Source organism: Salvelinus sp. IW2-2015, linkage group LG20 (genome assembly GCF_002910315.2).
Source record: "Salvelinus sp. IW2-2015 linkage group LG20, ASM291031v2, whole genome shotgun sequence".
NCBI lineage: Eukaryota > Metazoa > Chordata > Actinopteri > Salmoniformes > Salmonidae > Salvelinus > Salvelinus sp. IW2-2015.
Window position 1 is genome coordinate 52,827,289 of NC_036860.1, and position 16,554 is coordinate 52,843,842.

General features: G+C 42.6%; 2 protein-coding genes across 4 annotated transcripts in view; both read left to right on the forward strand.

Annotated features, from left to right (window-relative positions):
* Positions 1-830: 830 nt before the first annotated feature.
* On the forward strand, positions 831-12,493 carry LOC111981929 (fibroblast growth factor receptor homolog 1). 2 transcript variants are annotated; one of them, XM_024013425.2, is made up of 13 exons: positions 831-887; positions 4,899-5,054; positions 5,143-5,239; positions 5,379-5,631; positions 5,730-5,868; positions 7,249-7,347; positions 7,460-7,620; positions 7,747-7,884; positions 7,969-8,080; positions 8,544-8,643; positions 10,233-10,332; positions 10,471-10,577; positions 11,346-12,493. In XM_024013425.2, the coding sequence occupies exons 1-12, from the start codon at positions 875-877 to the stop codon at positions 10,555-10,557; spliced, it is 1,455 nt and encodes a 484-aa protein (XP_023869193.1). In that variant the 5' UTR covers positions 831-874; the 3' UTR covers positions 10,558-10,577; positions 11,346-12,493. The 2 variants fall into 2 exon arrangements, with proteins under 2 accessions (XP_023869193.1, XP_023869192.1); XM_024013424.2 differs by having other exon boundaries at positions 10,471-12,493.
* A 530-nt stretch (positions 12,494-13,023) lies between these two features.
* LOC111981927 (amyloid beta precursor protein binding family B member 1) overlaps positions 13,024-16,554 on the forward strand; it is a 17,314-nt gene continuing 13,783 nt past the window's right edge. For both annotated transcript variants that reach the window (XM_024013420.2, XM_024013422.2), the window contains exons 1-3: positions 13,024-13,127; positions 13,757-14,550; positions 14,749-14,954. In XM_024013420.2, coding sequence (XP_023869188.1) covers positions 13,776-14,550; positions 14,749-14,954 — 981 coding nt within the window. In that variant the 5' untranslated portion in view covers positions 13,024-13,127; positions 13,757-13,775. The remainder of the gene's footprint in view (positions 13,128-13,756; positions 14,551-14,748; positions 14,955-16,554) is intronic.

The following is a 16,554-nucleotide window of genomic DNA, read 5'->3' on the forward strand; positions in this document are numbered from 1 at the left end:
CCTCTCTCCCTTTTTCTTGTACAGACTTATTCGGCGGCAGGTAGCTTAGTGGTTAGAGCATTGGACTAGTAACCGAAAGATTGCTAGATCGAATCCCCAAGCTGACAAGATAAAAATCTGTCATTCTTTTCCTGAACAAGGCAGTTAACCCACTGTTCCAAGGCCGTCATTGAAAATAAGAATTTGTTCTAAAATTAACTGACTTGCCTAGTTAAATAAAGGTTAAAAAAAATTGGGATGGTTAACATGAAAAATGTAATATAAATGTCTAATGGTCATGACTTAATAACAATGTCATAACTAGCCTAAGCTAGACAATATTCTCAGAATGGACTGTTAATAAACCTTAGGACCACATATATTTGACAAGCAAAGCTCAAAGAACTGTCGTAGAAGTATTTCCTCAAAGGAAACCACAAAATAGACACCCATCCCCCTTAGACATCTGTAACTGTTGGTGAATGTAAACATCAGAGCACTGCAGGGAAATGCCTCCCACCTCATAGCCCTCTGACACACACTTGATAAYCACAGAGAGATGACTAAATGGAACAATTAATTTTTTTACACATGGCCAAATTTCCAGCTTTAACTCTTAATGTTAAATTTAAAACGATAARTGGCCCGTCAAAGTGTTAATCAACAGCCGCTTTTATTTGTCACCCAAAAGCTCATACTAGTGCATGAATGTAGGATGACTTGAAAGTTAAATTGTTGCAGCGAGACAGTGTTTCTGAAGACTGCGCTCCTCTTTCCTGTGAGTGAGGGACAACAGGAAGTGAGGTGAAGAACATATGTAGGTGGTCCACACAGTGATCACAATAGAAAAGATTTCACATGAATTTGGATAGAAGGTGTTTGAATATCTACCTGCATGGGCTCTATGGGTGAGATCTCCTCTCTATATCAGCTCAATATAACTAATTCAAAAGTAATTATAGCTCAATGCCTACTTCAAATAACATTTTATTGGTCACATACACATATTTAGAAGATATTATTGCGGGTGTAGCGAAATGCTTGTGTTCCTAGTTTCAACAGTGCAGTAGTATCTAACAATTCACAATACACAAATCTAAAAGTAAAAYAATGGAATTAAGAAATATATAAATGTTAGGACGAGCAATGTCGGAGTGGCAATGACTAAAATAAAATAGAATACAGTATATACATATAAGATGAGTAAAGCAGTATGTAAACATTATTAAAGTGACTAGTGTTCCAGTATTAAAGTGGCCAGTGATTCCATGACTATGTTGTCGTGTCTTTGGCATCATTAAAAGTGAAGACTGTTATTTTATCAAATCAATTCTCTAATTATTATTACGTGATTAAACTAATCATGTAAATGTAATTAACTAGGAAGTCGGGACACCAAGGAAAATCTTCAGATTACCAAGTTATAATTTTCCCGAATATAACTCTTCAGATATTTTAATATCTGATCAATTAGTCTTCTATTAATGAATTATTCTTTACCTCACGTCAGTSTCATTCCAAACGCCGTAAATTGTTGGTTATCTGCACGAACCCAGCCTTTACTATGAATCATTCATACACCAATTGGCTTAATTATTTATTTATTTACTAACTAAATAATCAGAGAAATGCATAAACAAACAAACAGTAGATAGGTTGCTAACAAGGATAGGGAAGGTTCCCCAGTGGGCTAAGCCAATATGACGGCTTGGTGGACAAAGGGAAGTGTGTGGACAGAAAGAGCGGGAAAGACAAAAGGGATCACTACACACAGTTGATAATTATATTAATTGAAATGCTAATCCTTTGCACATGAACGCTCACTCATTCGGGAATAATAGCGATCAATATATATTTACACCCATGTGTCGTCGTGATCTCTTCGCATCCCAGGTTTACATAATTTYTAGCTACAGACTAGTAATTAGTATCTAAGATTTGCTCTTATTCTGTAGGGATCGATAGTCTCAGAGTTTAACCATTTCCAGCCGTGTAGCCAATGCTCCACGTGATATGGTTAGGAATTCAATAACTATTCGCAATCACAGCTCACGCTGTGGGTTTGCTTAGTCTTGGTACTCAAACCTGTGCCACCTCAGTTTACACAGAGGTACGTGTGTTCTGAAGAGGATTTCCTCAGGGGGGGTTTATTCGTAACAGTAGAAAAGGCAGTTCTATGATGCCTGATCATGTCTGTGCTCACAGGGGCAGGCCAATGACTTAGTTAAACTTTAAAGGGAATACAATTCTCTCACATTAAAGGCTTAACATCACATTACATCATTTCACAAATAGTTTCATATTCAACTCATTCATTTTATACAAGAATTAGATGAAAACACCATGATTGAGAAATGTGTACAATCAGAGATATACAGTTGAGGATGGAAGTTTACATACACTTAGGTTGGAGTCATTAAAACTCGTTTTTCAACCACTCCACAAATTTCTTTATAACAAACATAGTTTTGGCATGTCGGTTAGGACATCCACTTTGTACATGACACAAGTCATTTTCCAACAATTGTTTACAGACAGATTATCTCACTTATAATTCATTGTATCACAATTCCAGTGGGTCAGAAGTTTACATACACTAAGTTGACTGTGCTTTAAACAGCTTGAAAAATTCCAGAAAATGATGTCATGGCTTTAGAAGCTTCTGATAAATGATGTCAATTAGCCTATCAGAAGATTCTAAAGCCATGACATCATTTGAGTCAATTGGAGGTGTACCTGTGATGTATTTCAAGCCTACCTTCAAACTCAGTGCCTCTTTGCTTGACATCATGGGAAAATCAAAAGAAATCAGCCAAAACCTCAGAAGAAAATTGTAGACCTCCACAAGTCTGTTCATCCTTGAGAGCAATTTCCAAACGCCTGACAGTACCACGTTCATCTGTACAACAATAGTACGCAATATAAACACCATGGGACCACTCAGCCATCACACCGCCAGTAAGGAGACGAGATCTGTCTCCTAGAGATCAACGTACTTTGCTGCGAAAAGTGCAAATCAATCTCAGAACAACAGCAAAGGACCGTGAAGATGCTGGAGGAAACAGTACAAAAGTATCCATATCCACAGTAAAACGAGTCCTAATTGACATAACCTGAAAGGCCGCTCATTAAGGAGAAGCCACTGCTCCAAAACCGCCATAAAAAAGCCAGACTATGGTTTGCAACTGCACATGGGGACAAAGACCGTAATTTTTTTGAGAAATGTCCTCTGGTCTGATGAAACAAAAATAGAACTGTTTGGCCATAATGACCATCGTTATGTTTGGAGGAAAAGGGGGAGGCTTGCAAGCCGAAGAACACCATCCCAACCGTGAAGCACGGGGGAGGCAGCATCATGTGTGTGGGGTCTTTGCTGCAGGAGGGACTGGTGCCTTCACAAAATAGATGGCATCATGAGGAGGAAAATTATGTGGATTTATTGAAGCAACATCTCAAGACATCAGTCAGGAAGTTAAAGCTTGGTCGCAAATGGGTATTCCAAATGGACAATGACCCCAAGCAACTTCCAAAGTTGTTGCAAAATGGCTTAAGGACAACAAAGTCAAGGTATTGGAGTGGCCATCACAAAGCCTGACTTCAATCTTATAGAACAGTTGTGGGCAGAACTGAAAAAGCGTGTGCGAGCAAGAGGCCTACAAACCTGACTCAGTTACATCTGCTCTGTCAGGAGGAATGGGCCAAAATTCACCCAACTTATTGTGGGAAGCTCGTGGAAGGCTACCCGAAATTTGACCACCAGTGAAACAATTTAAAGGCAATGCTACCAAATACTAATTGAGTGTATGTAAACTTCTGACCCACTGGGAATGTGATGAAAGAACTAAAAGCTGAAATAAATCTTTCTCTCTACTATTTTTCTGACATTTCTCATTCTTAAATAAAGTGATGATCCTAACTGACCTAAAACAGGGAATTTTTACTCGGATTAAATGTCAGGAATTGTGAAAAACGAGTTTTAAAGGATATTTGGCTAAGGTGTATGTAAACTTCCGACTTCAACTGTAGTTATCTATGTTTCCTGTCTTCTCTGAGGTCACCAAATGAAACACGCTCGTCATACCCGTCCCTTAAGTGTCCACGGACCATTCCCACCTTCTCACAAGTGGACATTGTGTTTCATTTTCCCATTTTGTGGATTTAGGGGTTCGGCCATGTGAAATCCTTTGTTCACTCTGTGGTCTCTCTACATGAAAAGGGGAATAGAGTCTCCGCCAGGAATTTACGACCTGAGATTACAGAACCTGGGTGTAGGAGAGACAGAGAGGGGGAAGCCCCGATCTATACCCAGAAAGGGCCACGTCATGACAATGTATATAGGGCAGCAGCCTCTAAGGTGCAGGGTTGAGTAACCGGGTGGTAGCTGGCTAGTGATGGCTATTTAACAGTCTGATGGCCTTGAGACAGAAGCTGTTTTTCAGTCTCTTGGACCCAGCTTTGATGCACCTGTACTGACCTCGCTTTCTGGATGATAGCGGGGTGAACAGGCCGTGGCTTAGGTGGTTGATGTCCTTGATGATCTTTTTGGCCTTTCTGTGACATTGTGTGCTGTAGGTGTCCTGAAGGGCAGGYAGTGTGTCCCCGGTGATGTGTTGGGCAGACTGCACCACCCTCTGGAGAGCCCTGCAGTTGCTGGTGCCGTATCAGGCGGTGATACAGCCCGACAGGATGCTCTCAATTGTGCATCTGTAAAAGTTTGAGGTTCTTAGGGGCCAAGCCAAATTTCTTCAGCCTCCTGAGGTACACACTGTTTGTGTGGGTAGACCATTTCAGATTGTCAGTGATGTGTACACTGATGAACTTGAAGCTTTCCACCTTCTCCACTGTGGTCCCATCGATGTGGATGGGAACTTTAGAACAACTCCTTCCTCATCATTTCATATTTTTGCTTGATTCCTCAGATTCCTTGATTCCTCAGATGAAGGCAATGTGCGCACTCAACAGAACAATGTCATATGTGAATGCAAGCAACAATCACACAAAAACCTCCCTCATCAGCAACGTAACAAGACCTTCAAATAATCTTGATAATACATTCTCAACAGATCCTGTAGTAGGTGAGTCATGTAATCATATGTCATGTGAGAAGTTTACTGATGACGGTTTCTCATGCTTTGATGTAACGGTGAACATGTCTTTTCTCAGATGGTGTCAAATTTAATGGGATGTTCTACATTTTAATCGGTATTTCTGGGTTTACTGTTACCATTGTCCTTTTACTGGCCATTCTGTGGACAATGAAGTAAGTTTATAGCTCAACTACTTGTTAACATATCAAACGTGTACCTTTCCTTAATACAGTATCAGCAGTGGATGTGTTAATTCCATACTGGATGCAGTAATATACAGTATAACACTAACTTTCTTCATACCCTTTCCAGGTATCGCACTTTGATTCACACCATTCGAGAGCTGCAGGGTGTTGAGGGTCTATTGGGCAGAGCTCCTCCATCCAACCCCCCAGCTATAAGTCCCCTAACCTTGAGGAAGTGTCTAGTGCGTGAGACTAGAAGCCCACTAGAGCTTGTCTCTGTCACTCTGGGACAGGAGTATCAGAACACCAGCTCGCCCACTCCCCTGCTCAGGCAGACAACCAAGTCAGCTTCTAGGTCTCTCTGGAGACCACAGCAAACGGTAAACTCAGTTTGAAGAAAAAGCTACAGGGTAAAAAAACATTCTCATATTTAAATCAAGCTGTAGAATGTTGTAACAGCGGGGACTTCATTTCCCAGGGTTCCTCATTCAACACATCAGGGCTGGGCATACAGCAACTAATCAAAGCAGGGAGGGAAGGGGTGTACTACAAGGCTAAGATGACACGTGGCACCTGCAAGGGCCACTCCATTGTCACCTGCAAGATGACCAAAGAGGGTAAGGACAAATCCACCAAGCTTACTACTAAACTCAGCAAAAAAGAAACGTCCCTTTTTCAGGACCCTGTCTTTCAAAGATAATTCATAAAAATCAAAATAACTTCACAGATCTTCATTGTAAAGGGTTTAAACAGCATTTCCCATGCTTGTTCAATGAATCATAAACAATTAATGAACATGCACCTGTGGAACGGTCATTAAGACACTAACAGCTTGGAGACAGTAGTCAATTAAGGGCACAGTTATGAAAACTTAGGACACTAAAGAGGCCTTTCTACTGACTCTGAAAAACACCAAAAGAAAGATACCMAGGGTCCCTGCTCACCKGTGTCAAGGTGCCTTAGGCATGCTGCAAGGAGGCATGAGGACTGCGCATGTGGCCAGGGCAATAAATTGCAGTGTCCATACTGTGAGACGCCTAAGACAGCGCTACAGGGAGACAGGACGGACAGCTGATTGTCCTCGCAGTGGCAGACCACGTGTAACAACACCTCACCAGACATCACCGGCAACAACGTTGCCTATGGGCACAAACCCACCGTCACTGGACCAGACAGGACTGGCAAAAAGTGCTCTTCACCGATGAGTCACAGTTTTGTCTCACCAGGGGTGATTGTCGGATTCGCGTTTATCGTCGAAGGAATGAGCGTTACACCGAGGCCTGTACTCTGGAGCGGGATCGATTTGGAGGTGGAGGGTCCGTCATGGTCTGGGACGCTGTGTCACAGCATCATCGGACTGAGCTTGCTGTCATTGCAGGCAATCTCAACGCTGTGCGTTATAGGGAAGACATCCTCCTCCCTAATGTGGTACCCTTCCTGCAGGCTCATCTTGTCATGACCCTCCAGCATGACAATGCCACCAGCCATACTGCTTGTTCTGTGCGTGATTTCCTGCTAGATAGGAATGTCTTGTTGTAAGAGTAGGGTAACATCTCACAGCAAGAACTGGCAAATCTGTTGCAGTCCATGAGGAGAAGATGCGCTGCAGTACCTAATGCAGCTGGTGGCCACACCAGATACTGACTGTTATTTTTGATTTTGACCCCCCCCCCCTTTGTTCATGGACACATTATTCCATTTCTGTTAGTCACTTGTCTTTGGAACTTGTTCAGTTTATGTCTCAGTTGTTGAATATTGTTATGTTCATACAAATATTTACACATGTTAAGTTTGCTGAAAATAAACGCATTTGACAGTGAGAGGACATTTCTTTTTTTTGCTGAGTTTATTTAACGTTGTTAGTCAATACCAAAAAGACAATGCACAATAATACATGTACCAATCACAGCCCTCACCATCAGAGGTTTACTGTTTGAAATGCACCCAGGAGCTTATACCTACCAAAACAGTTGATAAGCGTGGTTTGTCCTCTCTAGGGGTTACCCACAGGAGGGTAGCCAGAGAGGTGAACATCATGAGGAAGCTGGGTACCCACAAGAATGTGCTGCAGCTGCTAGACTGGAACATCACACAGGGTAAGAGTCACATACTCGTTTATTAAGCATTCTTTGTTTCTGAAATTTGGACCATGGCAAAAAGTTATACAGTAAGGTGGTGTTGTGTGTGTTTAATTTTCCTTTACTCCAGCTCCTTACATGCTGATCCTGGAGTCGGTGAGCAGTGGGACCCTGCGCAGTTTCCTGCAAGTGAATCAACATCAACTGAGCAGGGACAGTGAACTGCAAAAGCACTTCACCACAGCAGCATATCACATTGCCCATGCAATGAGACACCTGCGCTCTAAAATGGTACATTAGAATCCTTCCAAAAATCCATCAACAATGTAATATATGTAGCTTTTGTCTGTGGTCACCACACATACATATTTGACTACAGTCCCCATCATCTCTGTTGCATAATTGTTCATACTCCAGGTGGTGCACTGTGACCTAGCCCTGAGGAACATCATGGTGAACCATTTCCCCAGAGAGGTGAAGCTGGCAGAGTTTGGACTGGCCCAAGACCTGACTCTTATGAGGAGCCGTCGCAGCAGCCACAAAGGAGACCACATGGTGAGGAGGACTGTCTTGGAGTCACTGAAACGTTGTGACCAGAGCATAATTTAACTTGGCTGTTCTTTTTGGTTCTGTTCGCAGCAAAATGTGCCCCTGCGTTGGTATCCCCCAGAGTACTTCAGAAACAACTACTACAGCTTCAAAGGGGATGTCTGGGCATTTGGCATTGTGCTGTGGGAGATGCAAACATTTGGTAAAATGGAAAGAGCACCTGAGATTAACTGAGAAAAATGTATTCACTAACGTATTAATAATTTATTTTTATTTTTTAGGGGGTAGATCAGATTTAATATTAAAGATAGATTGTAGCTTCCATCAATGTAATTGTCTGCATCATTTCCAATCCCCAATATATATTTTTTTGTAAATGTATACAGCACCAGTCAAAAGTTTGGACACACCTACTCATTCAAGGGTTTTTCTTTATTTTTACTATTCTCTACATTGTAGATTTTTAACTTTGCTGTTTCACAAAAGTTTTGAAAATATATCAATTTAACAGACACAGTATATTTTACATTTGTTATCTTGTTGTTATTAGTCCCACCCTTCAGCTCCATTCAACCCCTCCCATCTAGCTCTTAACACCATCCATACTGGATTTCTATTTGCCATGTATTTTTTAACAGTGCTGTAATGATTCGTCTTAATCTTAGGGACCTTACCATATCCCAACCTGGAGACTTCAGAGTTGGTGGTGCGCTACATCTGCTCTGGACACAAGAATTCAGAACCAGAGACATGTAGGCCAGAGATGTGAGTAATGATCCCCCCCCCTTCAGATACTTTTTTTACATGGAATATTTCCAGGCATATCTGACTGCTCATGTGTATTTGCATGATACTGGTGCGCTAGTAAACTCAGCAAAAGAAGAAACATCCCTTTTTTAGGACCCTGTCTTTCAAAGATAATTCATAAAAATCCAAATAACTTCACAGATCTTCATTGTAAAGGGTTTAAACACTATTTCCCATGCTTGTTCAATGAACCATAAACAATTAATGAACATGCACCTGTGGAACGGTCATTAAGACACTAACAGCTTACAGACGGTAGGCAWTTAAGGTCACAGTTATGAAAACTTAGGACACTAAAGAGGCCTTTCTACTGACTCTGAAAAATACCAAAAGAAAGATGCCCAGGGTCCCTGCTCATCTGCGTGAACGTGCCTTAGATGTGGCCAGGGAAATAAATTGCAATGTCTGTACTGTGAGACGCCTAAGATAGCGCTACAGGGAGACAGGACGGACAGCTGATCGTCCTCGCAGTGGCAGACCACGTGTAACAGCACCTGCACAGGATCGGTACATCCGAACATCACACCTGCGGGACAGGTACAGGATGGCAACAACACCTGCCCGAGTTACACCAGGACCGCACAATCCCTCCATCAGTGCTCAGACTGTCCACAATAGGCTGAGAGAGGCTGGACTGAGGGCTTGTAGGCCTGTTGTAAGGCAGGTCCTCACCAGACATCACCAGCAACAACGTTACCTATGGGCAAAAACCCACCATCGCTGGACTAGACAGGACKGTCAAAAAGTGCTCTTCACTGACGAGTCGCAGTTTTGTCTCACCAGGGGTGGTCGGATTTGCGTTTATTGTCAAAGGAATGAGCGTTACACCGAGGCCTGTACTCTGGAGCGGGATCGATTTGGAGGCGGAGGGTCCGTCATAGTCTGGGGCGGTGTGTCACAGCATCATCGGACTGAACTTGTTATCATTGCAGGCAATCTCAACACTGTGCGTTACAGGGAACACATCCTCCTCCCTCATGTTGTACCCTTCCTGCAGGCTCATCCTGACATGCATTGTCTAGCATGACAATGCCACCAGCCATACTGCTCGTTCTGTGCGTGATTTCCTGCAAGACAGGAATGACAGTATTCTGCCATGGCCAGCGAAGAGCCCGGATCTCAATTCCATTGAGCATGTCTGGGACCTGTTGGATCGGAGGGTGAGGGCTAGGGCCATTCCCCCCAGAAATGTCCGGGAACTTGCAGGTGCCTTGGTGGAGGAGTGGGGTAACATCTCACAGCAAGAACTGGCAAATCTGGTGCAGTCCATGAGAAGGAGATGCACTGTAGCACTTAATGCAGCTGGTGGCCACACCAGATACTGACTGTTACTTTTGATTTTGACCCCCCCTTTGTTCAGGGACACATTATCCCATTTCTGTTAGTCACATGTCTGTGGAACTTGTTCAGTTTATGTCTCAGTTGTTGAATCTTGTTATGTTTATACAAATATTTACACATGTTAAGTTTGCTGAAAATAAACACAGTTGACAGTGAGAGGACATTTCTTTTTTTGCTGAGTTTATATGGATCCCCTTTCCTTCTAGACTGCAGATGATGAGKGACTGCTGGCTGGAGCCCTACACCCAAAGGCCCTCCTTCAACGACATAGTCAGTGTCCTGGAGAACATCCTGGAGGATGATGCAGTGAGTGTGGCGTTTTCAGTTACCGTTCCCGTTGCATCTCTTATCGTTCTCTGTGGTAAAAACGTATTTAAGAGGCAATCTAGGCATGCAAAATGTTACCTTTCCATGCAGTTATTTGTGTTTGTATATTGTTTGCAGGATTACATCAAAGTGAACAACGGACTAGCCAATGTTGGATATGGTGACCAAGATCAAATCTGCCTTACTCTCCTTCATGACGACTGAATATGTGCAGAGAGGAAGAGGTGAAGCCTCAGTATATAGATCATCTTTGATATGTGCGACAAGTTACTTCATGCATAACATGTTTGGATGTGCATGTTTGCAAAATCTGCTTTTACTTAGGGAAGTAGGTCTACTACAATGACCTTACACTGAGTGTACAAAACATTAGGAACAGCTACTTAATATTGAGTTGCACCCCCTTTTGCTCTCAGAACAGCCTCAATTCGTCGGGGCATGGACTACAAGGTGTCAAAAGCATTCCACATGGATGCTGGCCCATGTTCACCTCAATGCTTCCCACAGTTGTGTCAAGTTGGCTGGATGTCCTTTGGGTGGTGGACCATTTTTGATACATACAGGAAACTGTTGAGAGTGAAAAACCCAGCAGTGTTGCAGTTCTTGAGACACTCAAACCGGTGCGCCCGGCACCTACTACAATACCCTGTATAAAGGCACTTAAATCTTTTGTCTTGTCCATTCACCCTCAGAATAGCACACATACACAATCCATGTCTCACTTGTCAAGGCTTAAAAATCCTTCTTTAACCTGTCTCCTCCCATTCATCTACACTGATTGAAGTGGATTTAACAAGTGAAATCAATATCAGATCATAGCTTTCACCTGGTTCAACTCCAGGTGTCATAAATGCATGACCCTCCCCTTGTACTGTAAAGTAAATGGAACACCCCCCCTCATAGAATTAACTAAAATAACAATAACTGTAGCGACCTTGTGTTTATAAACGTGGATATCAACTTTGCCACTTCTGCATGTTTTTGTGGCACAGTTGGTGTCATGCAGGGCTACGGGCCAGAAGGTTGAGGATTTGCTGACAACCACAGAAGAGCTCACTCTCCCTGCCTGTTTCGTTACTTCAAGATCAAAGCCGGTTGCAGACAATGATCAGCTAGGGGGAATCAGATTTTCAACATTTTGATGCCATATTTTTTATAATATAAAATATATGCAACAAATTTTCCACCAACAGGTTTATGTGCCAATGCACCACACAACCAATAAACAAAACATACCGACTTCTGGTCTTCAATATCACGGTTTTCATTTTCAACACAACAATAAATATACCGTCTCGACAAACAGAAAACACATCCCTCCCTACCTTAGGCTTACCAAGTATCAAAGGTTTGGCTTGACAATCTCTGAATGTCATTAAACTTTTTGGTCTCTTTCTGTTTATCAAATTGCAGCTGGACAGTTTGGATTGATTTATTTGTCAGTAAAAAAAATACATATACAGTATAAACAAATAATTGTAAAAGTGACTGGGATTGCACAATAAAGTCAGGGACTAATTTCCATTGTGGTCCCTACATTTGCTGCAGCATATGCTAGTAATATATGGACTAAATGCGTGTCTAATTTACACATCTCCATCTGGCTTTCGGGGGTCAACCTATTTTTTTATTGTAAACATGATGTTTTATTTATTTGAGCTGTATAGTTTTTTCATATCAGTTGAATATTGTTGCTAAAAATCCCATTTGGGGAAATATTAATGGTGGAAAAACGATTGGAAACTTCGGTTTTATGGGTATTGTAKCGACCCGCACAGACAGTCAGTGTGTTATGTGGTAGGGTAGTAGAGGGTTGTGTTGTACTGACCAGTACCCAGTGTTCGCGGGGTCCGACATGCCAATCAACCTGCTATCTGCCAATCACGGGAATGCCTGGAATGTTCTGATGCCGGGCATCCTGGCGGTTGGCGGAGTGGCGTGGAGGGGGGTTGGGCAGGGGGATGGAGCATTGGAAGTTAAGACCAGGTTTAGCCTTTGTTCTCCCTCTTTTTCGTCTGGGCTTCACAAGAGAAGGTCACGATTGGCTTGTGGGTTATCTGTCATTTATTTGGCGTGTGCTACGGCCCAAACAGTAGCCTGTGTAAAGTTGGTTTAATAAACCGTCAATTCGCAAACTCAAGCCTCTGTCTGGACAATTGTTCATTTATGATCTTGTCAGGTCATTACAGTATTATGACTCATACTGTGGTACTCTATTCAATCCACACTCAAAGAGATTTGTTTACTGGAGATTGTTTCATTTACTTACCCAAGAGAGCATAGCTACATCTATGGGCATTTATGTTTTTCTGTCTTGTGTAATGTGCGGTAGCCTATCATAGGCTATGTATTGGTAAAAATAAATAATAGATAATGGCACAATCCTTTGGGCTTTTTGGGCTTGGGCTCATAAAATGCCTTTAATGTAGGGATTATAAAATAAATATATTTATTGTATGGCTCATCAGGCTCAAGTAGTATCAGACTTGATTTTACAAGCTGATCAAAGCTCTAATCAAATTCAGACATATGCTTTAGAATGACACTTCCGGTCATGAATACYACTGGTTTAGGGCCAAAGTGGGATGGGGTGCAATTTCAGTTTTTCCCATGTCCCCTTTTTTTGGGCAAAATGTGCAATCCGCACTCCGACCTGCGAAAGGCAGCAATACGCAACAAAGCTTCGAGTCTGCCGGAAAGCCACACGAATAAGATATATTTACCACTGATATAAAGGTGGGAGGAAAACTAAAGAGAGGAAAATACAATTCAGGGTAAGTTACCAGGTCATTTAAGTTATTTACACACGGGTGTGTTTATAATGGGATAATAATGGTGTTACGAGTCAACTAGCTAGCTAGCAAACATTAGCTAGCTAGCTTGCCAACTCGATTCATTTTGACGGCATATAAGCTATGACACACAATCTAATGTTAGTTATAAAGCTAGATAGATAGACGTGTGCCACACGTGATTAGATATAAATAGTGATAGCCTAGAAAACTAACGTTAGCTGGCTACATTCCAAGAAACTGTATTTTCTTCTGTAGAGCTTGCTAGATGTGCTGTCCTCTGTCCCTCATTTTTATTGCATAGTAGCATCTAGCTAATATGCAGTGGGCCCTTACCTAACTAGCATACAGTTTGTGTTGCCTGTAGCCTTGGATTCCTGGTGGGAGGAGCTGAAATCTCTGCATAACAATCGTTGCCAGTAGCTAGCTAGCGGTTGGCAACCATATGCCTGCTATATTTTTGTAATCAGATGAGATCTATCTAATGCAGACCATTTAAACACTGATAAATGGACTCAGTCTCCATACATTTGTGTATGTTGTGGTAAACAAACACCTGTAGGCCTACCTCTGTGTGATTTCCTGTTTATGTTTCCCCACATACCAAAAAGTGGCTCTCAGCTCTCTGCTATGTCTTTGGAGAAGACCTCCGATCTGGCCAATGAGAACACATGTCTGCCGTCCTCACTGACCCTTGACCTCCGCTCCCCACATAGTGCTCTGCTTGATTCTGACCTGAGCAAGAAGGCCAAAGGCACCACCTCCACCAAGAAGCGCCACAATTATGCCACATCTACTCCTCTGGATCTGCTGAATGGCACCAAGGGCGGCAATGACATCGATGAGGATGAGTGCAGTCAGCAGCGAGAGGAGGAGAGGGTCCGGAACCAGGAGAACGAGCAGGGCCAGCACAGCACAGGGACCAATGCCAAGTGGCTCAAGGAGGATCAGAATCAACTGCGCAAGGTGGCAGAGAGGCAGCAGGACCAGAATAGAAATTCTGACCAAGATCTGAATCACAACGAGAGCCCAGAAGGAAACCCCAACCAGAACTCTTTAGTGGTGGACCAGCAGGTGGAGGTCAGTGAGCAGAATCACTCTTCTAAGACCCTGAGGTCCCTGTGCTCTGACCTGAATGAGCCTCTGCTGATCGAAACCTCAGAAGCCCCTCATGGGAAAGAGGAAGATGAGGAAGAGCCTCTACTTCTTCCAAGTGGTGGAGAGAGGGACACAGACTCGTCTGAGGCGCAAAGTAGCAGCGAGTCTCGGCGAGATGACAGTAGAGAAGTCAAGGAAACCTGCCTGCTGTTTCAGGGCAGAAATGCAGCACCCAGTGATGAGGACTCCAGCTGTATGTCACTGTCTCAGGGCAGCACAGCCAACAGCACGCCGGATGGTGACCCAGGTAAGAGGGGCAACAAAATATCTTAACAATGGATGGGCTTTGAGTGCAGGGTTGTGTATAAGACTTGTGCTTTGCTTTTGCCGTAAACAGGGATTGTGATACAATCAAATTGTTTTCCGGGTTTGAGCATTTATTGTCATCTCTTATTTCCTAGTTATCTCTTTACATTTATCTCACTTGTTCCTCCTCGTTGTATAGAATCTTACTGGGATCGCAGTGCGTTTGAGACTGACACAGACCTGCCTGCGGGGTGGATGCGGGTCAGAGACGAGTCCGGTACCTACTACTGGCACATCCCCACAGGCACCACCCAGTGGGAGCCCCCCTCTCCCCTAGAGGAGGGAGAAGCCCCAGAGAGACCCTCCAGTACCTCCCCTGTCATCACACCCAGTGAGGAGCCACAGGTGAGAGCTAGAGGGCAGAGAGAGTTTAGTTTATTATGATCCACATTAGCTACTGCACGTGCAGCATCTACTCTTACTGGTGTCCACATAAAATGTACAAATACATGACAAAGTACAGTTATAAGATATTACATTTCAAATAAATAAATTAAAAGCTTTGCTAGGTCTTTCTTTGCTGCATCTGACTATATTACCGGAAAGTAATCAAGATGGGACAAGACCAGAGCCTGAACAAATAGTACAGTTGATCTTTGTGTCAAAAACGCAGATTATCTTTTTATAGCAGACATACCTCTCGTCATCTTCACAGCAACTTTGTCATTATAACTTGACCATGATAACTGACCATCCAATGTTACTACTAGGAGTTCAGCTTTCTCAACTTGTTCAATGGCCACACCCTTTATGCACATCTCCAGTTGAGGTTTAGGTCTTAGAGAATGTTTTGAACCAAATACAATGCTTTTAGATGTATTTAAGACCAGTTTATTGTTAATTACCTGTTCTGACACTAACTGTAACTCCTTCCTAAGAGTCTCAGTGARCTCACTGGCTGTAGGTGCTGATGTGCAGAGTGTGTGCAATCATCAGCATACATACTCATTTTAAGTTCTTGGAAGACAAGTGGCAAATCATTTGTAAAAATAGAGGTACTGTATATATCTAATGTTAGAGAAGTTTCCATTGAAGAATATTCTATTGGATAAGTAACTCCAACCATGTGATGGCAGGGGACGTAAAGCCGTAACAAGTTCGTTTTTTCAATAAGAAATTATAACATCAAAGGCTGCACTGAAATCTAACAATACATCTCCAAATAGGGCTTTTGCGGTGACCGTATTACCGCCGCACCGGCAGTYATGAGTCATGACCGCAATAAAATTCCACGTGACCATTGAGTCACGGTAATCTCCTTTTATGCACTCTGGACATGCGTTGGTAGTACCCAACTCGCTAACAACCATTAGGTCGCTAATGGCCTGGTACTCGGCGATCTATTGTCCCTCTAACCACTCTGACATCAGTGTAAATACAATTGAAAATCACATCAAACACTATCACTATTACTATCAAAACAGTATCATGCTTTTAAAACTCACCGCACAGTTATTGATCAATTTGAAAAAAGTTCAACAACAGGTTGAAACTGAGTGGAAAACATGGTTGTTGTGGATGTTGTTTCAAAGCTTAACACAACGAAATGTACAGTGCTTTCTAAGGCAAAGATTCATTTGGCTTAGTTAGCCTACAATTAGAGTGAATTTGAGGATAAGGATAAAAAAWATATATTTTCATAATTAATAGGCTGACAATACCTTAACTACAGAATATCTCACTACTATGTGTTTCCATCTTCTCTCTATCCTTCATTCTTTTCTCGAGCTGCAAAGAGAGGGGCTGACAACAGAAATATGTTTAGTTGTGAAAACGATGTTCCTGAACAGATTTCACTTGGTTTCCCAAATTAAGCACTGGGTAGCTGCAGGAACAGGGTTGGAGAGCCCATGGCATACAAAGTTTGGGGTTGATGGCATACAAAGTTTGGGGTTGATGGCATACAAAGTTTGGGGTTGATGGCATACAAAGTTTGGGGTTGATG